The sequence below is a fragment of the Panthera tigris genome, chromosome D2, assembly GCF_018350195.1.
Source record: "Panthera tigris isolate Pti1 chromosome D2, P.tigris_Pti1_mat1.1, whole genome shotgun sequence".
In the NCBI taxonomy this organism is placed as follows: Eukaryota; Metazoa; Chordata; class Mammalia; order Carnivora; family Felidae; genus Panthera; species Panthera tigris.
In genome coordinates this window covers 61,521,718-61,547,177 of record NC_056670.1, presented here as the reverse complement: position 1 = coordinate 61,547,177, position 25,460 = coordinate 61,521,718, and the positions used below count along the sequence as shown (strand labels likewise).

The window sequence follows — 25,460 nt, the reverse complement described above, 5'->3', positions numbered from 1 at the left end:
AATTTAACTTAACATAATACACTCTAGTTCCATCCACATAGTTACAAATGGCAAGATTTCATTCTTTTGATTGCCGAGTAATACTCCATTGTATGTATGTATGTATGTATATGTATATATATATACACCACATCTTATTTGTCCATTCATCCATTGATGGACATTTGGGTTCTTTCCATACTTTGGCTATTATCAATAGTGCTGCTGTAAACATTGGTTTATAAAACAAACATTGCTATAAACACACCTGTATCCTTTGGATAAATACCCAGTTGCTGGGTCATAGGGTAGTTCTATTTTTAATTTTTGAGGAACCTCCATACTGTTTTCCAGAGTGGCTGCACCAGTTTGCTTTCCTACCAGCAGTGCAAAAGAGATCCTATTTCTCTGTATCCTCACCAACATCTGTTGTTGCCTGAGTTGTTAATTTTATCCATTCTGACTGGTATGAGGTGGTATCTCATTGTAGCTTTAATTTTTATTTCCCTTATGATGAGTGATGTTGAGCATTTTTTCATGTGCAGTTGGCCATCTGGATGTCTTCTTTGGAGAAGTGTCAATTCATGTCTTATGCCCATTTCTTCACTGGATTATTTGTTTTTTGGGTGTTGAGTTTGAGAAGTTTGTTATAGATTTTGGATACTAACCCTTTATCTGACATGTCATTTGCAAATATCTTCTCCCATTCTGTTGGTTGCCTTTTAGTTTTGCTGATTGTTTCCTTCGCTGTGCAGAAGCTTTTTATTTTAATGAGGTCCCAATAGTTCATTTTTGCTTTTGTTTCCCTTGCCTCCAGAGACATGTTGAGTAAGAAGTTGCTGTGGCCAAGATCAAAGAGGTTTTTGCCTGTTTTCTCCTCGAGGATTTTGACGGCTTCCTGTCTTACATTGAGGTCTTTCATCCATTTTGAGTTTATTTTTGTGTATCGTGTAAGAAAGTGGTCCAGGCTCATTCTTCTGCATGTCGTTGTCCAGTTTCCCCAGCACCACTTGCTGAAGAGACTCTTTATTCCATTGGGTATTCTTTCCTTCTTTGTCAAAGTTTAGTTGGTCATATGTTTGTGGGCCTATTTCTGGGTTCTCTATTCTGTTCCATTGATCTATGGCCTGTTTTTGTGCCAATACCATACTGTCTTGATGATTACAGCTTTGTAATACAGCTCAATGTCCATGATTGTGATGCCTCCACCTTTGGTTTTCAGGATTGCGTTGACTATTTTGGGTCTTTTTCTGGTTCCATACACATTTTTGGGTTGCTTGTTCTAGCTCTGTGAAGAATGCTGGTGTTATTTTGATAGGGATTGCATTGAATATGTAGATTGCTTTGGGTAGTATTGACCTCTTAACAATATTTGTTCTTCCTATCCAGGAGCATGGAATATTTTTGTATTTTTTTTTGTGTCTTCTTCAGTTTCTTTCATAAGCTTTCTATAGTTTTCAGTGTATATAGATTTTTCACCTCTTTTGGTTAGGTTTATTCCTAGGTATTTATGGGTTTGGGTGCAATTGTAAATGGTGTCGATTCCTTGATTTCTCTTTCTGTTGCTTCATTATTGGTGTATAGGAATGCAAACAATTTCTGTGCATTGATTTTATATACTGAGACTTTGCTGAAATCATAGATCAGTTCTAGCAGTTTTTTGGTGGACTCTTTTGTTTCCCATATAGAGTATCATGTTGTCTGCAAAGAGTGAAAGTTTGACTTCTTCCTTGCCGATTTGGATGCCTTTTATTTCTTTGTGTTGTCTTATTGCTGAGGCTAGGATTTCCAATAGCATGGTGAATAACAGTGGTGAGAGTGGACATACCTGTCGTGTTTCTGACCTTAGGGGGAAAGCTCTCAGTTTTTCCCCATTGAGGATGATATTAGCGTTGGATAGTTCATAATATGGCTTTTATGATCTTGAGGTATGCTCCTTCTGTCCCTACTTTCTTGAGGGCTTTTGTCAAGAAAGGATGCTGTATTTTGTCAAATGCTTTCTCTGCATCTATTGAGAGGATCATATGGTTCTTGTCCTTTTTTTATTGATGTGATGTAGCACATTGATTGTTTTACAGATATTGAACCAGCCCTGTATCCCAGGTATAAATCCCGCTTGGTCATGGTGAATAATTTTTTTAATGTATTGTTGGATCCAGTTGGCTAATATCTTGTTGAGGATTTTTGCATGCATGTTCATCAGGGAAATTGGTCTGTAGTTCTCCTTTTTAGTAGTGTCTTTGTCTGGTTTTGGAGTCAAGGTCATGTTAGCTTTATAGAATGAGTTTGGGAGTTTTCCTTCCATTTCTGTTTTTTTGGAACAGCTTCAAAAAATAGTATTCTTTTACTATTTACTAATTTATACTATTGACTATAGAAGACTAATAGTCTTCTTAAATGTTTGGTAGAATTCCTCTGGAAAGCCATCCAGCCCTGTACTCTTGTGTTTTGGGAGGTTTTTGATTACTAATTTGATTTCTTTACTGGTTATGGGTCTGTTCAAATTTTCTATTTCTTCCTGTTTCAGTTTTGGTAGTTTATATGTTTCTAGGAATTTGTCCATTTCTTCCAGATTGTCCAATTTATTGGCATATAATTGCTCATAACATTCTCTTATTATTGTTTTTATTTCTGCAGTATTGGTTGTGATCTCTCCTCTTTCATTCTTGATTTTATTTATTTGGGTCCTTTCCTTTTTCTTTTTGATCAGACTGGCTAGGGGTTTATCAATTTTTTTAATTATTTCAAAGAACTAGCTCCTGGTTTCATTGATATGTTCTACTTGTTTTTTTTATTTCGATAGCATTCATTTCTGCTCTAATCTTTATTACTTCCCACCTTCTGCTGATTTGGGGTTTTATTTGCTGTTCTTTTTCCAGTTCTTTAAGGTGTAAGGTTAGGTTGTGTATCTGAGATATTTCTTCCTTCTTTAGGAAGGCCTGGATTGCTATATACTTCCCTTGTATGACTGCCTTTGCTGCATTCTGGAGGTTTTGGACTGTGGTGGTATTATTTTCATTGGCTTCCATGTACTTTTTAATTTCCTCTTTAACTTCTTGGTTAGCCCATTGATTCCTTAGTATGTTCTCTAGTCTCCAAGTTTTTGTTGTCTTTCCATTTTTTTTCTTGTGGTTGATTTTGTTTCATAGCATTGTGGTCTGAAAATATGCATGGTATGATCTCAATATTTTTGTACCTGTTGAGGGCTGATTTGTGTCCCAGTGGTCTATTTTGGAGAATGTTCCATTTGCACTCGAGAAGATATGTGTATTCTGCTGCTTTAAGATGAAGTGTTCTGAATATATATGTTAAGTGCATCTGGTCCAGTGTGTCCTTCAAAGCCATTGTTTCCTTTTTGAGTTTCTATTTAGATATCTGTCCATTGCTGTGAGTGGGGTGTTGAAGTCCCCTACTATTATGGTATTATTATCAATGAATTTCTGTATGTTTGTGATTAACGGATTTATATATTTGGGTGTTTTCACATTTGGAGCATAAATGTTTACAATTGTTAGATCTTCTTGATGGATAGACCCCTTAATTATGATATAATGCCCTTCTTCATCTCTTGTTACAGTCTTTATTTTAAAATCTAGATTGTCTTATATAATTATGGCTACTCTGGTTTTCTTTTGGTGAACATTAGTATGATAGATGTTTCTCCATCCCCTTACTTTCAATCTAAAGGTGTCTTTAGGTCTAAAATGGTTCTCTTGTAAACAGCATATAGATGGATCTTATTTTCTTATCCATTCTATTACCCTGTGTCTTTTGATTGGAGTGTTTGGTCATTGACATTTAGAGTGAGTACTGGAAGATATGAATTTATTGCCATTGTTTTGCCTGTAGTGTTGGAGTTTCTGGTGGTGCTCTCTGGTCTTTGTTGTTTTGGGTCTGTTTTCTTTTGTTTCATCTTTTCTCCCCTCAGAGAGTCCTCCTTAAAATTTCTTGCAGGGCTGGTTTAGTCACAAACTCCTTTAGTTTTTGTTTGGGAAACTGTTTGTCTGTCTTTCTATTTTGAATGACAACCTTGCTGGATAGAGAATTCTTGGCTGCATATTTTTCTGATTCAGCACATTGAATATATCCTGCCACTCCTTTCTGGCCTGCCAAGTTTCTGTGGATAGGTCTGCTGTGAACCTGATCTGTCTTCCCTTGTAGGTTAAGGACCTCTTTTCCCTTGCTGCTTTCATAATTCTTTCCTTACCTGAGTATTTTGTGAATTTGACTATGATATGCCTTGTTGATGGTTGGTTTTTGTTGAATTTAGTGGGAGTTCTCTGTGCTTCCTGGACTTTGATTTCTGTGTCTTTCCCCAGGTTAGGAAAGTTTTCTGCTATGATTTGCTCACATAACCTTTCTACCCCAATTTCTCTCTCTTCATCTTCTGGGACCTCTATGATTCAGAGGTTATTCCTTTTTAATGAGTCACTGAGTTCTCTAATTCTTTTATCATGCTCTTTTGCCTTAGTTTCCCTCTTTTTTTTCTGCTTCACCATTCTCTGTAAGTTTGGCCTCTATATCGCTGATTCATTGGTCTGCTTATCCATCGTTGCTGCTGGGGCATCCATTCAAGATTGCATCTCAGTTATAGCATTTTTAATTTCGTCCTGACTAGATTTTCCTTTTTTTAATCTCCACAGAAAGGGGTTCTACGCTTTTTTCAACCCCAGCTAGTATTCTTATTATCATGATTCTAAATTCTGGCTCAGACATCTTGCTTGTATCTGTGTTGGTTAAGTCCCTGGTTGTCATTTCTTCCTGTTCTTTCTTTTGTGGTGAATTCCTTTGTTTAATCATTTTGAAGGAATAATTAATAAAAACAAATTAATTAATTAAAAATTAAAAATTAAAAACAACACTAAAATGTCAAAGGACATTTAGGTGTGTTTTGGTCTGGCTGTTGAAAGAAGCTTGATACAATGGAGGAAAAAGGGAAAGAAAAGAAAAGAAAAAAAAAGGAAAACATTTGAAAATTAAAGAAGTGAATACAATAGAGTAAAATGAAATGATGAAAATAAAATAGAATTTAAAAAATTTACAAAAAAGTAAAAAAATATAGAATAAAATTAAAGAAAAATCTTTTTTATAAGAATGGAAAATAAAAATAAATTTTTTCCTTCTGTATTCAAGAATATGAAAAGAAAAAGAAAAAAATTGAATAGATGGGCCAGAGAACAGAATGAAATACAATTGAAGTGATAACCAGTTTCCCCTAGGAGTCACGCTGTGAAGCACTTTATAGTCTGTAAACTAAGCAGGCGGAGAAACTTGCGGTGTTCTTCGAGAGCACAGTTGGCCCAGTAGTCTGGGGCTTGGTGTAATGGCTCCGTTCTCCACTAGATGGCACTGCTTAGTTTACTTGGGTGCATCGTTGTGGCGTATGTACTCATGTATGTGCATGTGTGGGAGGGGTGAAAATGGTGTCACCCAGCTACCCAGTCTCTAGTATTAGGACTCTGTGCTCTCACCAAGGGGCAGTCAAGCACCCCACTCTTGCCTCCAGCTTCTGTCCCCTCCCGACTTCTACAAAGTCCATAACTAAGCTGTCAGCCTGCCAGGTGATACCTCCCTCATGAGTTTTATCTCAGATGGGGCTGTGTTTCCAAACCCCTCACTACTGAGGGCCCTGCAGCTTTGACCCACTGAGACCCTCTGGAGGAGGTTCTCACCCAGCAATGGTACGTTTGTGTGACTGTGCTGCTGCAGATGCCCAGAGACTGCAGCCGGGTGCCAGCCCACCACAGAAAAAGTTTATGCAATCGTGTAGCAGCAGCATTTCAGGGATTATGGTAAATCACAACACACATCCAGCGCTAGGCTTCACCCTTAACGTCCTTGTTCCAACACCAGCTAATGTAGCTGTTCTCTGGGGTCCACTGGGAACTTTCCCTGTGGGGAGGCCGTACAGCCTTTACCAATGTCCTCCCAGCAGGGAACCGCCTCTCCCCATGTGACCCAAGGACCCTCGGACCTCACGTCTGCTCCTGGGGATTCACCCTTCCCACCAGAGCTCCACCACATATCAAGCTGTAGAGTTTCAGACTCTGCACTCCCCTGTTTATAGAGTCTTGTTGATATTTAAACCCTCTCCTTTCTTTCCCCTTTCTCTTTTCTCCCTTTCTACCTTTTTCGTTCAGTCTCTTGTGGGTGTTTCCACTCTCTTTCTCTCCAGCTGCTTTCTGGGGGAGTGCTTTGCCTGTACTCTCTCCACCTGTCTCTGTCCTCTCTCCAGAAACAAAAATATCTCCCTACCCTCTGGCCTTCTTCATCTCTTGTTGCAGTCTTTGTTTTAAAATCCAGTTTGTTCATGGGGCGCCTGGGTGGCTCAGTCAGTTGAGAGTCCGACTTCGGCTCAGGTCATTATCTTGCAGTTCGTGGATTCAAGCCTCACGTCAGGCTCTGTGCTAATAGCTGGGAGCCTGGAGTCTGCTTCAGATTCTGTGTCTCCCTCTCCTTCTCTGCCTCTCGCCTGTTCATGCTGTTTCTCTCTCAAAAATAAATAAACATTAAAAGAAATATTTTTTAATCTAGTTTGTTCAGTGAAGTTATAGTATAAAAATGACTTTGTATAATCTTCTCATTACATTCATTTTAGATATTTTATAGGTTTTTTAAAACTTTTGTGAATGGAATATTTTTCTATTACAATTTCTAATTTGTTACTACTAGTATATATGAATGTTACTGATTTTATCTTTTATATCTGATCATGTTGCTGAATTCTCTTTTTAGTTACCCTTTTTGTCAGTTGATTCTCTTGGACTGTCTAGGTAAATGATCATATCTAATGAAAATTATGTCTCATCAATTTTTATACTTCATTACTTTTTTTTATTATTATAATGTTTATTTATTTTTGAGAGAGAGAGAGAGAGAGCACACGTGCACGAGCGAGTGGGGGAGGGGCAGAGAGAGGGAGACACAGAATCCGAAGCAAGGCTCCAGGCTCTGAGCTGTTAGCACAGAGCCTAATGCAGGGCTGGAACCCAGGAGTGTGAGATCATGATCTGGGTCGAAGTCAGACGCTCAACCGACTGAGCCACCCAGGCACCCCATTTCATTTCTTTTTCTTGTCTTATGTCAAGGGCTTCTAATATAATAGTGGTCATAGGAGTAGACATGCTTGTCTTCTTCCTGACCTCAACAGGAAAGGTTCTAACTTTTCAGTATGATACTTGTCTCAGCGTCTGTTAGATATCCTTTTTCACAAGTTAAAGAAATTCCTTTCTATCCCTTGTTACCTAAGAGTTTTTGTGAATTTTATTGTGAAGTTTATCAAACACTTGTGTTCCTCTGATAGACATTGGTAGTTCCTCTGATAGAGTTTAAGTAGTACACCAGATTCCATTTGCAATATTTCATTTAGGATTTTTGTATCTTTATCCATAAATAATATTGTTTTCTTATACTTTCTTTGTCTAATTATTGTATCAGGGTTATACTAGCCTGATAAAGTGATTTGAGTAGTTTTCTACTTTTTTTTCCATGCTCTGGAACAGTTTGTATAAAGTGGGATTCTCCTTTAAGTTTTGATTAGAAGAGAAACAAAAAATTCACACACATATAAAACCATCTGGGCCTGATTTGTTATGAGAGTTGATTCTGTTCTTTGTTTCAAGTTTTTCCACAGTCATTAGTCCTATCAGGTTTTCTATTTCAAGTATAGATTTGATAAATTATAGTTTCTTAGAAAATTGTTCATCCCATCTAGATTTTAAAATATATAAGATATATTTATAGAATAGTCTAATTTCAAGTCTTTTCTGATTTTTCAGTTATAGGTCTCTCTTTATTCCTAATTGTATATTTATGCCTTTGATCTTTTTTCTTGATCACACTTTATAAGTGTTTCTATTTTATTAATATGGTACAGTTTTTATTGACTTGACTATTATTATAAGAGAACCATATATATAATTTTATACCTACATATTTGGCCAGTTTAGGGTTTTAGCAATTTAGAATTTTATTTGTTCTTCCCTACTTCCTTCAGGGTTATTTGTCCTCATTTTGTCACTTTTTTGAGTTGAAAACTTGGTTTATTTCCTATTGTTTTCCAATGTGCTTGAAAGGCTGTAAATATACCTCTCAGTACCACTTGGACTATATTACATTGGTTTTGATAAGTAATTTTCTCATTGTTCCTTAGTTGTAAACATTTATAATTCCATTTTGAACACATCAACCAAAGGATTTCTTAAAGGAGTGTATGCATTTGCCTGTTTTCAGTTTTCAAATTGCCTTGTATATTATAGATTGTTTTATATATGTTTTTTTTTCTGCTTATATTGAAATTTATTTCACTGTGGTCTGTGAATAAAGCTTGTTGAGATTGTCTTTGTAGCCTTGTATCCAGTCACTTTTTTTACCTTTCTATGTGTGTTTGTAAAGAATATTTTATTCTCTGGGCCTTTTTGGTGGGGGAAGACAGTAGGGGGAGGTATAGTGTTCTTTAAATTCCTATTAGATCAATCTAATTGTGTCAACTTCTTCATATCTATATTTACATTTTTGCTATTTGAGATGTTGTTATCTAGGTTATGATTAGCAATTTGTCAATTTATCCCTCTGTTTCTGTCAATATTTATGTTAGATGTCAAAATGTGCACAACAGATCTCAGTAAATTACTCCTTTTGTCCACATGAAATATCTTTTTCTCTTTTAATGTTCTTACTCTACATTTTGTTTCTTATATTCCCATTTTCTTGGGTTTTTTTTAGCACTTACATATATATATATATATATACATGTATGTATATACATACATGTATATATGTATATGTATATAAATATTTTTTTCCAGTTCTTTATTTCCAACTTTCTTTTGTCTGCCAATCAGTATACAGCTCGATTATTTTTTGTAAATTCCATCTAAACTTTTTAATAGGTGAGGTTAGCCCCATTTATTATGATTATTGATATATTTAAAATTATTTCTACCATTTTATTTTTTGCTTTCTATTTAACATATTTTCAACTTATTTCTTTTTCCCACTTTCCTATCTTCTTGGGTTGCTCATACATTTTTTTTTATTATTGTTCTATTTTTCTTTACTATTTTGGGAGTCATAATTCTATTTCTATTTTAAAAATTATAACCCACATGCTTGGACTTCTTTCTGTCTTTCCACCTCTCCTGGCGTCTTCATAGTCAGTGGAAGAGCACACCAGCACTGACTGACATCACCTGGAATCTTAACCCCAGCCCATATGTGCTGAATCAGAATCTGTTCTTTAACAGGTGATTCATAGGCACATTAAAATTGGAGAAGCTCTGGTTTAGTTTAGCTCTGGTTTATCCATCCCCCAGATAAGACAACACCCTCAGTGTGTTTTTGTTGTTGTTACGTCTTACTTTTCCAGCTCCCTCTGTTTCCCTCACCTTCTCTCAATGATATAATTTGGAGTTATAGCTCTAATTTGCTAGTTTTAAAAACTCCTAAAAATATGTAAATCTTCTTTAGACTTAAGTCTTTCTACCCGCCTTCCTCTAGCATTAGTACATCCTGAATAATCTTTTCAGCGGTGTGGGTATTGGTGAACTTTCTGAGCCCCTGTCTATGAATGACTATTTTAACCTCGCACTTGAATGATGATTTGATGGTACAGAATTAGAGGTTCAAGGTTTTTCTTCCCCTCAAACATTTGATTCAAAGCTGTTGATGCATTGTATTCTTGTATCCAGTGTTGCTAATCTAAGACTGATTCTTCTATTTCATGATATTCTTTTCCCCTTTGGAAATGTTTCAGATTTGGTTCTTAAGTTTCACATTTCTGGTCAACACTTGTTAGGCCCTTTCAGAGTTGAGTATTCATGCTGTACTGTGTTTTTCAAAATTCTCCCTTGTTATTTCTTTAAACACTATGGCCCCCATTCTCTTTATTCTCCGCTCTTCTGAAGTCATGTTAGTTGTAGGTCCTTCTAGATATATCATACAGTGTCTTCACTTTTCTTTCACATTTTCTGTCTCTTTATTTTGTTTGGTTACACACCAGGAGAATTCTTAACTGATTCTTGCAGATCACTGATTATCTTCAACTGTCCATCTTGCTATTCAGCCCATCTATTGAATTATTTTTGTTTCAAAGATCAAACTTAAAAGACCAACGTTTTTAAGTTTTATAATCTCTTGATACTTTTTTTGATATACAACATTTTGTATCTAGTTACTGTAAAATTATACTTTTGCTTAATTAACTCCCTTTCTTTGTGTAACAAGTCTTCTGTTGATTGAATTTATTGTCTCTCTTCAATGGTCTTGTTGTTCCTCAAATATTGGTGATGTATTATTATTTTTATTATTCCATGCTCATCTTTAAAGTTGACATGCCCCATTGTAATTCACTCTACCAGTTGAACCTGCTTGGGAAGATGTGTAGGAGATCTGACTTAAGTAAGTATATTGCTCTGTTTTCAGTAGAATGAGAAGGGATGGGTGGTGTTGGTAGATGTCTTGGCCACCTATCTTGTGGCAGGGGGAGATGTTCTCTAACTCCTTCTAGCCACTGACAGACTCCTTGTCATTGCCCTATTTCTCCCACTCAAATATTCATTTCATTTTTCTCTGCCTGGTGGCAAACACCCCTGGTACTACTGCTGCGCCCCCAGGAGTTTTATCAAGTGGTGGTACATATACATGCAGGTTCTATCCACTGCCTGTTTCTGATGTAGTCCCCCCAACCAGTCACTCAGCCAGTTACTTCCAGGTTAGTGCATGCTCCTATATCTGGTGTACCTTCTACATGTTGTTAAATATTGTCTTGTGGACACTTGGGGCTATCATGTATCATTTAGATCCATCTGATTTTCATCTTTCAGAAGTTACAGTTTCTGGGCCACTGAAAGATTCTTTTTTTCTGTCTTAATTTTAGTAGTGGATTTATCTATTTATCATACACTTCTTTTCTCTTCATTTTATGGATTGAGGTGGGGAAGGATGATTGTAAACTCCATTCTCAGTCAACTATTTTGAAATTGAGGTCCTCAATTTTTCTATTATATTTTCTGATTTTTTTTGTTGACTTGTAAGAGCTTTTAATATATTGAAGATATTAATACTTTATCATCCATGCTGCAGTATGTGTCCTTTGGCACTGAATTTTATGAAGTTATAAACTTTTTTAATTAGAAAAAAATTGTTTTTATGTTTATTTGGAGAGAGAGAGAAAAAGAGCACAAGCAGAGAGAGAAGAAGGAGAGAAGGAGAGAATCGCAACCAGGCTCTATTCTGTCAGCACAGAGCCTGACGCAGGGCTCAAACCCATGATCCCTGAGATCATGACCTGAGCCAAAATAAACATCACGCACTTAACTGACTGAACCACCTAGCCTTCCCTGAAGTTATAAACTTCTAAACATAATTTTTATTTTGGAAATGTTCAAATATAATATAAAAGGAGAGAGAATAATAAAATAATAAATCCATTGGCCAATATTGTTTCATCTATATCCTCAGCCACTATCCCCTCTCCTGATCATTTTTTAAATGTTTATTAATTTTTAGGATTATTTTTGAGATTCATTTTGAGAGTGTGAGCAGGGGAGCGGCAGAGAGAAAGGGGAACAGAGGATTCAAAGCAGGCTCTGCACTGACAGCAAGCTTGATGCGGGGCTTGAACTCACGAATCATGAGATTATGACCTGAGCCAAATTTGGAGGCTCAGCCAACTGACCCACCCAGGTGCCCTCTCCTGATCATTTTGAAGTAAATCCCAGATATTATATCATTTAATTATTTAAGTAGGTACCTCTAAAAGATTAGAACTCTTAAAACACATGATCACAATACCATCAGCACACCTAAATATCAATAATTCCTTAATTTCTTTCAATGAAGTGATGAATTTACACATTTTTGTTGTCATTTTTAGATGAATGAGGGTTAAAGCTGAAAACTTAAATGGCTACAATAAGCCCATAACCTAATGCTTTACTCAATAGTTACATTTAGATAAACAAGACTTCTCTTTTTTTACTGACTGCTGTCTGAAGAGACTCTGAAAAGCATGGCTATAAAGTTTAATTCTTTACTTGTCACCATTCTTTCTTATCTAAAAATTCAGGTTCTGACTATGATGGAAGAAAATGAAGCAGTAGACAATATTGCAAAATTAGAGCAAAAGGAATTTAGCCTGGATCTTGAAGAACTGGAAAGGCTTCACAACGAAAATGAGGAAGAAGTGGCAAAGGTATGGAAAAATATGAATTAAGCACCATAAAGAAACATAATGAAAGAAGTAAAAAAGAAAATGTGAAGGAGAACTTTTCTAGGATAATGTGAACAAAACAAAAACTTCCCCAGCACAATGCAGAGAAAGCAAACCTAGTGAGTATAAATGCGACGAGTCAGAGAATTATTAAATTTGGGAGTTAGGGGAAAGGGGTGACTGGGCCAGCCACACATCTGATGTATGTCCCTCTTCTCCTGACATCCATTCCAACCATCTGCCACCATATGTTTGAACGTTTTTTGAAATCCTCTCAGCCACCTATGCCAACTTTGGACCTTCTGGATTAGTAAGCCATTTCTTGACAGGAGTTGGAATCCTTCTCCCTTTATTCACTGATTCTTCTACCCTTTAAGCGTCATCTATTCAATGGCCACTCTGAAAACAGAGAAGATTAGCACTTACCATGTTCCCTCTGTATCTTGTCTAAGCTAGCTGTCCCGGCTCCTATGACCATCATATAATGTAGTTTCAATAGCTTCATCATATGTCATACATTTTCCCCTATGATTTCATTATACTTGAGTATGGCATCCACAAAAGAATTCCAGTTATTATCTGTCCAGTTTAGAGAAAAGCATAAAATTAAACCTCCATTTTTCTAGATACTATACTTCTATTAATACAGCCTTTGCATCTCTTTGTGTCACATTACGTTGTTTACTCATATGGGTTTTATTTTAGGTGAAAGTCCTAATTGTGTTTTACACAGAGTGTTCTCTTTTTTTTAAGTTTTTATTTATTTATTTTGAAAGAGAGAGAGACAAGCAAGCTAACACGAGTGAGGGAGGGACAGAGAAAGAAAGAGGGAGAGAGAGAATCCCAAGCAGATCCTGCCCTGTCAGCGTGGAGCCCAACGTGAGGCTTAATCCCACAAACTATGAGATCATGACCTGAGCTGAAATCAAGAGCTGGACACTCAACTGACTGAGTCACCCAGGTGCCCCTACACAGAATGTTCTTAAGCTACCTCTTTCTCAACCTGCATAGTACATTTAACTTTTTGAGTGTGCAAGTATAAAAAAACATTTTTTTTCCTAAAGAAGAGAAGGAAATATTGCTGGATATAAGGACATTTGAGTGGATTATAGTTGGTTAAACAACTATATCAAAAAGAGGCTGATAATTTGATGCCTCTAGGAGGGAGGTCTCCAGTGATGTGCTCTAGGACCCTTTCCTGTTAAATAAGTTAATGACTGGGGTAAAGATACAGAAATGAGGCATATTTGTCAAATTAGTGAATGATATAAGGCTGAGAATGAGAGGAAATATATTGAATAACAGAATCAGTACCAAGAGGACCTCACAGACTGACTCAAGGAGGTAAAATTCATCCATCCATCCATCCATCCATCCATTCTGCAACATTTATTGGACACCTGTTATGTGCCAGGCACTATTGTCAGTGCCAGGAATACAATGCCTATGAAATATAGGTCCTGCCCACATGGCACTAATCTAGTGGAGAAGACAGACCATACACAAATCTCTCTATATTGTATGATGGAAACAAACTGAATTCTGTGATAGATATGGGGCATCTACTTCTGCGGTCAAAGAAGACCACTTTAAAGGGAACGAACAGGAGAGAAGGAGCTAGCTATGCAAGGAGCTGGGGGGAGAGAATATCAGGCGAAGGAGGCAGCATGAACAGAGGTCCTGAGGCAGAAATGGCTTGGATTACTCCAGAAACACCATGGCCAGAAAGGCAGTAGCACAGGGGAAGGAGAGCTTCTTGAAACGAGGTGGGGGCAGAGACCGGCTCTGAAGACCTTGTACATCATTGTAAAGAATTTGGCTTTTCTTACACTCAACAGAAAGCTGTTAGAAATCATCCCATTTTCTTATTATAGCAAATAGACACCAGTTTAGGGGCTGTTTGAATGTTATTTATTTTGATTGTTGCAATCATCCAAAAAAGGTAGGTTTTTCGTTTTCCTGACTTGAGGAAACTAAGGATTTGGACCTAGAATCACTTGACCTCTCCGTAGTGCATCTGGGTCAGGTGCCTAGCCCTGTCTTCATTGTTGGTTCTCTCTCCAAGCTAATGTGGGACCACTCAGCCCCACAAACCTGCCCCTCTGGCCTGCTGACCTGCAGATCACTGATGAGCCCACCCTGATTACCCCCCACCCCATGCCTCTGTCCAGATGCTCCTTGCTGCTTATCAAATTCCTACATATTTCTCCAGAAGCCTCTTTGATCCTTTGAGGCAGTCTTTGGTGCAGAGAGTGGCTCTTCACACACTCGTTTCCCCAATATTAATATTATTACCTTTTTTTTTTTTTTTTTTTTTTTTTTTTTAGCTCTGGGCTTGGAAGAAAGATTGGCCCCAGATTAGATGTGATAGTGGAACCAGATGGTCCAGCACAGAACAGTGTTAGCAGATGACACCCTAAACCCAGGTGGCCTTCAGCACATTTGGGAACAGAATACTAGTCCCTGGGAAGAGTTAGTGCTACCTACCTGTCAGGGATCCCAGTCCTAAAGGGAACAGGCGATTAGTTAGCCTCGGCTAGGATCTCAACAATAGGGAAAAGACCAAAGCCCAGTAATGACAACCTGAACACAGTCTGGAGGGGTTGATCAAATAGCCTCAGCAGTAGAGAGGAGAGGGCTGGGTGGGCTGGGAATCGGGCAGGTTCTGACAACTGATAGGCCAAAACAGCTGTTTATTTAAGGAAAAAATAATTTAAAACTGTATTAGCCATTAACTCAGTGGATAAAAAAAGAAGTAAAATACAAATTAAACAAAGCCTTTTGTTCAAATCACACAATGAATAAAATAAACACAAATGAATAAACAAGACATCTTCTAATCTGGGAGATATATTCTTAGCTAGTTTGCTGATAATTCTGCCAACACAGCGAAATGCAAAAGAGGTTCTGAAGAGGATCCTAAGGACTAAAGATTGTTGGTCCTCACTTTCATGTTAGATCTTTTAGCAAACTCCATTAAAACAAGAATACTTAACCACTTATGTGTTAAGCAGTTGGCTGACTTAAGCAGATAAAACTAATTGAGATAGTGTATGTTTCTCAATGAGAAAAGGTCAAGCATATGATGCCCAAGAGAAATGGAGCATTTATTTTTTTTTTAAATTTTTTTTTAATGTTTATTTATTTTTGACAGAGAGAGAGCATGAGCAGGGGAGGGGCAGAGAGAGAGGGAGACACAGAATCAGAAGCAAGTTCCAGGCTCTGAGCTGTCAGCACAGAGCCCGACACAGGGCTCGAATTCACAGACTGCGAGATCATGACCTGAGCCTAAGTCAGACGCTCAACCAACTGAGCCACCTAGGCGCCCCATGGAGCATTTATTTATTGTGTATATAAAAATTAGAAGAATTAAGTGACCCCAAGACAAAGGTCACAAACTGGCACTTCAAATATGCATTGAAAAGAAGTAAGGCAACATTTAGATATCTGGTAGTTTCATTACAAATACACATTTTCAGGGTGCCTGGGTGGCTCAGTTGGTTGGGCATCCGACTTCGGCTCAGGTCGTGATCTCATGGTTTTGTTTGTGGGTTCAAGCCCCGTGTCAGGCTCTGTGCGGACAGCTCAGAGCCTGGAGCCTGCTTCACATTCTGTGTCTCCCTCTCTCTCTGCCCCTCCCACACTCGCTCTCTCTCTTAAAAATAAATAAACATTTAAAAAAAAATTTAAAAATACACATTTTCAAGCTTCTCTAATAAAACAGGAACACTTGGCACAGCGGGTTTGCTTTCCAGCTCTGTACCAACCCGCCAGTGTGCACTTTAGTTCTGCAGTCCACCGTGGCCACGCACGTGTCCTCACACCTCCCTGGCTCACGTTTAGGACCTACCTGCCTTTAGAGGTGTTTGTGTTGACACCCTAGTCCTCAAGGAAGGGAATCCCAAGCCTCCAGACTAAACTCTAGGAAATGTTCTTGAGACAGGAAAGTGTTCCTCCCAAAGGACATCTGAACACAGGGCAACCCAGAATATTGGGGAAAGAAGATCCCACACTACCACTAAATGTGCAGCCACGGCTGCTTAGTGAATTTACAATTCAGATTATTTTTTCAAGAGGCCACGTTTTCATGTGTATTTTTTCCCCTTCACTTATGTTCTTCAAGATAAGAAAGGATGCAGAGATGCATAACCTAGCCAAGGCCTATTTGGCTGAACTTATTAAAGAAGAATGCTGGAATGCGATGGCTGTGAAAGGTCGAGCTCTTAAGGTAACAGATAGAACTCCAGGTACAATACCTTAGCCGATGAGAATTTTCATTGAGAGTCTCATGGCGGAAAAAACTTTTAAATAATTTTAAGAAAATGCATACATACAAAAGCATTCAGAGCGTGCCTTGCCCTTCCAGATTCCACCTGGATGTACCACTTTCTCTCGTCTCATTCTTCCCTCTCTGTTCGGTCCCTGTGCCCCTCCAAGCCAGCAGCTCTGAAGATTTTCTCTCTTTCCTCTATGAACTACCTGCATCCAGTCTTATTATCTATCTGTTCCAAAAAGCCGCTTCATTCACATTCCACACAGATGGAAAACTAGACACAGTACTGTCCACAGTTCTACCTGTGCCCTCTAAATGTCTGGTTTTTATGCTTTTTCACTGAGATTCCTCCCAACACAATGTTCCTCTTCATGTAAGGTGACCAAAAGTCCCAGTTTATCCCTGTGGTCCTAGAGTAACTATTAAGAGCACCCTTCTCATTTCAAATATGCCCCCCCAATTTGGGTAATGAAATATATGGTCACCCTACATATTTGTGGTTGAGTATTGCTCTTAAACAGGGTTTCCCAAGAGTGGCACATTTGGGACTGGTTAATTCTGTGGTGTAGAGGCTGTCCTATGGATTGTAGGATGTTTTGACCTCTATCTACTAGGCCCCAGTAGCATCCAAAACTCCCACTAGTGAAAATCAAATATAGCTCCAGACATTGCCAAATGTCCCTGGGGGGCTGGGGAGGAGGGGGACAGGGCAAGTGAAATCACTCCTGGTTGAGAATCACTGCTCTAGAAATAAATCCTTCACTGAAGCACAGTATTTCTACCCAAGGTTTACACCAATACTAATGTAATATAAATAAATTTTTTAAAATATTTACTTATTTATTTTTTTTGAGAGAGAGAGAGAGAGAGAGAGAATGCAATCGGGGGAGGAACAGCGCAAGAGGGAGAAACAGAATCTGAAGCAGGCTCTGAGCTGTCAGCACAGAGCCCCATGTGGAGCTGGATCTTAGGAACCCTGAGATCAAGAGTTGGCCACTTAACTGACTCAGCCACTCAGGCACCCTGTGTTGTCTCATTTTAAAGAAAGTTTCCACTGTCAATTTCACTCATGAATGATAACCTATGAATTAATTTTAATCAGGGATAACATCTCTCACTCCAATTGTGTGTATACAATTATACTACAAATAAATTTATTTATCCTGCCTTTTTTTTTTCAAGTGCTTTCACATGCCTTACGTGGTTGAGAACTTCCCAATGAAAGAACGCACAGATGAAGAGTTGAAAGAATTAAAGAGAGTTTTGCAGCAAAAGAAGATTGAAGCAGAGTGTCTTAAAGTACAATTTTAAATATATATGTATTTATATAAGCAATGTGTTTTACTTTAGGTTCTCCATATGGATCTGAGTTAAGATACAATTTAAGATAAGTTTAGATCTTGTTTGTATTTTCATTCCCTGTTAATTTGTAGAATATATTTTAATAAATATAGGAGCTAAATCCACACAATAAGTCAAGAAGTCTATAATCCTATATAATACTGGCTAGCTCTCAAATAGGAGGATATACTTTTAAACAATGAGATTTGGGGTTTTGTTCTTGTTCTGGTTAGAACTTGTCTTCATCTACCCTGCTCTTTTTATCATCTCTTATCATATGGGATTATGTTTTTAAGTAATTGTCCAAAGATGCATAGTATCTACTTTGGTGGAATTACAGTTTTCCTAGAACAATCCCAGATTTTTGTTTCTTTGTTTTCAAGCAGCAATCTCTATCAGACCACTAAAAACACACGTCCCTGTCAGTGTAATGGGGCCCAGAACCTTGCATCCATTCTTTTTCTGAAATATAAAATTAAGGCATACTTAATTCTTCTTAACCTACACTCCCCAGTCCTATGGGAATAAGTTCCTTTGTAAACATGAAGAAAAGGTATATTTTTTAATGTTTAGGTGTCAGGAAAGACTCAAGGTATTTACAAACAGCTGTAATCCGGTCAGAAATGTAAATATTACGTACTGTCAAGGACAGTGTTCACTCTTTCGACTTATCCACAGTTTATGAGTTTCCAAGGCTTAACCCTCTTCTGCATCAGTTTCAGGATCTACCCAACACTTTGAATTCAGTTGTTGGCAAGACAATTTGACATCTAAGATGACTGAAAAAAATTAAGTTGTCACAAAATTGCCCTTTTGAGAATTCTTGTTATTGCATAACTTCTGTGTCATCTCTTTCTATATTTAGCTACGGAAGGAAATTGTAGAGGTTCAGTCTGCAATTACCTTGGTTAAAAAGCATCGTGAAGAGGAGGATGAAGAAGAGGAAGAAGATGTGGCAGTAAAAACTAGCAACTTGCCCAATTATCTGCTTGGCAGTCTGAGTACTGATTTTGGGGTACATGCCTCTCTGTTGTCAGGCCAATTGGAACTTCATTCCAGAGAGGAGAAAATCAACCAAATTATATTACTAAAAGTAGGTGAATTTTTCCTTATCCTCCAAAATCTCTAAAATCCCCCATGAGGTGTCTTGCAAAGGCTCAAATTGAAATTTAATGCCAATCAGATGATGTCTTTAAAGTACATAGAGAAATATCCAGATGGCTCGTGTGTCCATGGTCTTCAGACAGAACTTGTATACAAGTGTTGCTTTCATCTATTTGGACTGGGATCTCTGATAACAGGTTTTCTGAGGAACACTCCACACTGGCTGATACCACAAGCAAATCATTGTTCTACTTAGAACTTCAGTAATCTCAAAGGTAAAATAGGTCCTTGAATGCCATCTTCTAGGTAACTCAGATGTCCTTTAGAACCTCCTTGTAAGATCAAGATGTGATTGCTTATCTATATATCCTCTTAACCTGGGGAAACACAATTTCTTCCCTAAGATTTCCATAACTTCTCTTCTGGAACTCAGGGATAAAGTACAGCATCCCACAAGCTCTAAGCTCCTACTCCTTACTTTCTACCAAACCAGTCAGTCTCAGAACACATCTGTATATGCCAACCAAAGGGTTTTGAAAATTTGATGACTGAGATTGCACTAATGTGGATAGTTTGAAATTTAATAATGGCCATTCATATTCCTAAAAGTTCTCCAGCCATATCTACAATTTGAGTTCCAGTCTCCTACCATGATACTCTGCTCTCTCTTCCTATTTTTTTTTCTTCTCTTCCTCCAACCCTGAAATTCCTGTGCATTTATATCCAAAATTGTTTCATTATGTCTTTTGTTGCTCAGCTTCTGCTGACCTGTGCCCTCAGTGTCTCACCTTTCTGCTGTTTTGTTAAGGCATTTTCCTACAAGAAGGTTAATTTCAGCCGAAGAGAAATTCTGGTTTTAACTGTTAAGATCATTTTTCTACCTGCTTTGATGGTTTCATCTTCAGTAGGATAGATATACAGATTGAACTCTGATGGTAAAATAAAGGATACTTTGAGTTGACCATCATTCTACTCACCAGCAGAGGTGGGGGTGATCCAGTTGGACCCACTGCCAAGGTCCAGCTAGCCAGCTTAGCTCCCCTTCCTGCCTTAGAATGACCTGACCATACAGAGAAAGAATATTGTGTGCAGTTGTGCTTTTCTGGGAAATTCTTTAGACAATCTCTATAGGCCATCCTTTCCTTACCACATGTCCCCCAAACCAGGTCTCAAAGAAGAGACATTTCCCAATATAAATATCACATATTGCTTTTTAAACATTTTAGGATGGATTTTTTTGGAACATACACAAAAGTTGAGAGAATAGCCCAGAGTCTCCTAGTACCCATTGCCTACTTGAGCATTTATCAGCATACCTGCACATTGAGTTACGGCTAACATTTCAGGAAGTAGAGTGTGGTATAACAGTTATATCACTGCCTTAATCCTACCGCTGCCACTGTGGGTTATTGAACCAAGAAATGACTTAATATAAACCATCTTTTAAAACGATGAACTTACTGGGGCACCTGGGTAGCTCAGTTGGTTGAGCATCCAATTTTGGCTCAGGTCATGGTCTCATGGTTCATGGGTTTGAGCCCCAAGTTGGGCTCTGTGCTGACAGCTCGGAGCCTGGAGCCTGCTTCAGATTCTGTGTCTCCCTCTCTCTCTTTGCTCCTCCCCTGCTGGAATTCTGTCTCTGTCTCTGTCTCTCTCAAAAATAAATAAAACAGAGAAAGACAGATACCATATGTTTTCACTCTTATGTGGATCCTGAGAAACTTAACAGAAGACCATGGGGGGAGGGGAAGGAAAAAAAAAGCTAGAGAGGGAGGGAGCCAAACCATAAGAGACTCTTAAAAGCTGAGAATAAACTGAGGGTTGATGGGGGGTAGGAGGGAGGTGATGGGCACTGAGGAGGGCACCTGTTGGGATGAGCACTGGGAGTTGTATGGAAACCAATTTGACAATAAATTTCATATTTTAAAAAAAAGTTAAAAATAAATAAAACATTAAAAATTTTAATAAATAAAAACAATTTAAAAGAATGATTAACTTGCTGAGAGTTTGTAAATTGATTTGGCAGGAAGGTAAAAACATGAGATCATGTTACCATATAATGTGATGTGTTCACAGTATCATATTGCTATTTCAGGATGTCATTTACAAGGTGAAAACTATTTTCAACAATGAGTTTGATGCTGCATATAAACAAAAAGAGTTTGAAATTGCACGTGTGAAGGAAAGAAATGTAAGAATTCAAGAAATTATTTTAGATCTGGACTTAGAAGAAGTGGTCTGGCAACCAGAATTTGATGATTGTGAGAAGCCAGAGAGAACCCTTGTTGTGGAAAACAAAGAGGTACTGACTACCTGTGTCATCCCTTCCCTTCTTTCTTACAACATTCCCCCATGTTCTTAGTTACTCATTTTCTTGTGCACACTACTGGAAGTGACTATATTAGGTAGCAGTCTTGGTCACAAGAAAAAAAAAAAAACAGTTGACATTGCCTCAGCAATAATGAGAATTTCTTTTGTGAATCCTATGGAATCTAGGGAAGATTTGGACACCCAGCCTAGAAGGAAGCAGGGGCCAAAGACTGGAACTTTGAGGGGAGTCAAGAAGTACCCTTTCTTTATCTCTTAGCTCACTTCTCTCTGCATTTCACCTTCCTCCAGCAGCTTCTACTTTATTTCTCCCCACTTAAGCAAACAACTGATCCCAACTAGAATCTCTTAGTCCTGATTCCACATTTGCCTAGGAAGAGGTCCCTAACCCAGCATAGGTCTGGTACCTGTACCAAAGAAGGTTGGGTCACGCTGTGGGAGAAAGGCTGATGAAGCTCCAGGAATTATCTAATTATCTGGGTCATTAAGGCACTGACCAGAGGAACGGGGCTCACTGGGCAGCCTTCTTTTTTTTTTTTTTTTTTTTTTTCAATATATGAAATTTATTGTCAAATTGGTTTCCATACAACACCCAGTGCTCATCCCAAAAGGTTGGGCAGCCTTCTTAAAAGGTGTTTGGCCCCAGGTGGTTACAAGTAAATGCTTAAAGAAAACAATTAAAATATAACCATATTTTATTTCTAAAAAGTAAGAAATGCTAGAAAATACCAAAAAAAAAAAAAAAAAAAAAAAAAAAACCTTGCCCATATGAAAACAGCTTGATTACTTTGGGACAAAAAGGTAATAGTGTTGCTTAGAAATAATACCAAACATTATACAGCCCCTGTTAAAAGCCAGATACCATTCTAAGTGCCCTAAATAGATTGAGACTAATTTTTCATTATAAGACCTTATATGGTAGATACTAATATTACCTCCTTTTTACAGGTGAGGAAAGTGAGGCACAGAGAGTTTAAGTAGTTTGACCACAGTTACAGAGCTAGTAAATGACAGAGTTGCAGTCTGAACCCAAATTATTATCCTTCAGGACACATCCTTACCTCTGAGGTCCACTGTACTTGTTTAAGGATATCATTTCTTCCAGAACCAGACCCTCACCGTGTAATCAAAAACCCTGGAGCATGGTGATAGCAAGGACTTTACTCTGCCGCTCTCACCAAGGTCTTGCTATGGGCAGTCTTTGTATGTGGATAATTAACCTCTTCTTTAATCCCTTCTATGTGAGGAGAGTGAGCTTGTTACAAGCCAAACTTATGTCCTTCCCCTGCTTCAAACCCCGCAGTGGCTGCTCATTTCACTTCAGGAAACATGCCTCTTCCTGTCTGCCCACCCCAGCCCCTTCCTCTTCAGCTGTTCTCACCATCTTGCTTTGGGCCAGCCACACTTGCATTCCCATGACTCCTTGAATACTCCAAGCTGTTGGTCTCTCAGGAACCCCATCCTACAGGGTTTGGCTTAGAGGACACTTCTCTGAACCCTCCTCCTGCCCCCTCCTCTAAATCAGATCCCTGTTATAATCTCTTTAGTGGCAGAGAACAGCTTTGAGAGCTAATAGAGAAGGAGCAATCAATTCTCCCAAGCCTCTCATTCTAGATCTCATCTGTGTTCCAAGATAGGAAATGGGTTGTGAAATCTGGATGGTTCCTTTATCTTCTTGGTACCTTCTAACCTCTTCCCTGATGTGTGGAAGGAAGGTTTGTTTTGAATTTTGTAAGAATAACAGCAGGAAACTACATTTTCTCTTTCAGATTACAGCTCACAGATTTGTTAATCCATGGCAAAAAAACAAAACGCAATTTACTGTGACCGGTAAAATGGAGCAATGGCTTCTGACACGGGTAGGCAGTTTGGCTCAGACATATCTAAGACCCCCTTTCCTTTAGGGATTCTTGTTCCAATTTGGTTCAGTAGTCTCGTACTTGTACTCCACTGTAGAAACATATCAAGGCAATTGACATGGTCAGACGTCACTGGAATCTCCGTGGCCTCCTTCTCCTCTTCCCTCCATGCCACTTTGCCACCCTCCCCAGTTCTAAATGCAGTCATTCTAACACTGGGTGGGAGGCCGCCTCTGGTGCCACCAGAGGGACAGATCTTTGTCTCAGCTGCCCTCCCTGACCCTGGCTCTTTTCCAGGGTCCTGACACAAGGCACCGAGCCCTGATGGACATGATGGGAGGAGTTCTGGAAGTCAAGAAGGAAGATATTTTGAGAATGGTGAGATTTCTGGACATTCTTATGGAAGGTGGAATGGGGTAGAGAGAGCTACTTAAATCTGATCATTCTTGTCTATAATAACCTGAGTCTTAGAAATTCTACAGCTACAAATATACAGTACCTCATAAACAAACCACATCAGGCAAATAAGAAATTTGAAACCCCAGGCTTGCCTTCTCATTGACATAAAGCAAACAAAAGAACAAAAACAGGCAACCATAGTGGTTCTTATCTCTATAGAAAGCAGGGTTAACGCTGCACCCATAATTCTCTGGATATACCAAGAAACATTCCATTTGATACCTGCCATAGGTGTCCCTGGAGCTCAGATCCAGTTCTAGCTATGAAGATATCAACACGTACCTCTGAACCTGTCACTTAAGAATCGGTGTACATCCCAAATTGCCCACTCTCGCTTATGTCACAGAAAAATAGTTGTAACATTTTTTCATATCCTTTCATTAAAGTGTCAGGCCATCATCTTGCCAATGTGAAGAACTGTATCTCTTTAAAAGTCATTGGGGCTTAATTTAATTTAATTTAATTTAATTTAATTTAATTTAATTTTAGAGAGAGAGAGCATGCATGCATGCGTGCACTCAAGCAGGGGAGGGGCAGAGAGAGAGAGAGAGAGAGAGAGAGAGAGAGAGAGAGAGAATACCAAGCAGGCTCCATGTTCAACACAGATCCCAATGTGGGGCTCAATCCCACGACCCTGGGATCATGACCAGAGCTAAATATCAAGCATCAGATGTTCAACCAACAGAGCCACCCAGGCATCCCAGGGCTCTTTATTTAAGCCATAATGATGGGGCACCTGGGTGGCTCAGTCGGTTGAGCATCTGACTTCGGCTCAGGTCATGATCTCGTGGTTGGTGAGTTCGAGCCCCATGTCAGGCTCTGTGCTGACAACTCAGAGCCTGGAGTCTGCTTCAGATTCTGTGTCCCCCTCTCTCTCCGCCCCACCCCTGCTTGTCCTCTGTCTCTGTCTTTCAAAAATGAATAAACATTAAAAAAAAATTAAACTGTAATGATAACCCTGAACCTTCACTGTACTGCTATATTTATGTTTGAGGCACAGTATATGCTTTCCTTTATATCTTCAGGTGATTCCTCAACCTGCTTTCATGGCAAAACCTGATGCTGTATGGTCTGAAGAAGAGAGGAAACAATTTAAAGAATATGAGAAGAAAGTTAAAGAGTTAAATGAAGAAAGAGAGAAATATAGAAAGGTCAGAAGAGCAAGGAATTAATGTACCCCACCCAAGTTTCATTTCAGTATGTTTTAAAATTGAGTGTTCTTTATTCCCTCAGTATCTTGAGTAGCTCCAGGATAGTGTTTCAGCTTAAATTCTCAAGAGACTTAGGGGAAGTGGGTAGAGATAAACTTAGAGTTAACACAATTTCAAACAGAAAGAACATATTGCAGTGATTGTGTTTTTTTTAAGTTCTTATTGATTTCAATATTTCCCACATAGTTACAATTCATTTGGTCCTCCATTAATTCTTAAAATGTTTAGTGAACATGTATTATAGTATATTGTAGGTACTGCTCTCTATCTTCTACATCTGTTTCAGTTTAGTAATACTCTTGCTTGATTTGCTCTCAATCTCAAGGAAAGGACTTGACAAAAGAATGACATAATCAACACAGCACGTAGTTTACAGTTGTAATTTGAGATACCTGCAGTGCAGTTCTATTTTTATCTCTTTGCATCACCAAGAAACATTCCAACATTAAAATTGCTTACAATTATAATAGGGATATAAAAGCTGATGGTATACAACCAAATAAAAAAAATTTATTCCTCTGTGAAGAAAGTAAAACCATGCCATCATTTCAGGCAGGACAGTTTGTCAGCTTTATAGTGGCTGTATCTCATGAGCAACTTCTTTAAACCTATTGTTAACCTGTTCCCGCTTTTATTCACGGCAGTCCTCTAACAGTGCCCTAACATTTCATCCCAAGGTAGGACTTACCAAAAAG

At 38.4% G+C, this 25,460-nt stretch overlaps 1 protein-coding gene across 2 annotated transcripts in view; it reads left to right on the top strand.

The window, feature by feature from the left end:
• CFAP43 (cilia and flagella associated protein 43) overlaps positions 1-25,460 on the top strand; it is a 118,434-nt gene that overhangs the window by 66,894 nt on the left and 26,080 nt on the right. For both annotated transcript variants that reach the window (XM_007080308.3, XM_042960640.1), the window contains exons 20-27: positions 12,047-12,172; positions 16,314-16,418; positions 17,646-17,762; positions 18,670-18,897; positions 21,004-21,210; positions 23,006-23,095; positions 23,393-23,473; positions 24,580-24,705. In XM_007080308.3, the coding sequence (XP_007080370.1) occupies positions 12,047-12,172; positions 16,314-16,418; positions 17,646-17,762; positions 18,670-18,897; positions 21,004-21,210; positions 23,006-23,095; positions 23,393-23,473; positions 24,580-24,705 (1,080 nt within the window). The remainder of the gene's footprint in view (positions 1-12,046; positions 12,173-16,313; positions 16,419-17,645; positions 17,763-18,669; positions 18,898-21,003; positions 21,211-23,005; positions 23,096-23,392; positions 23,474-24,579; positions 24,706-25,460) is intronic.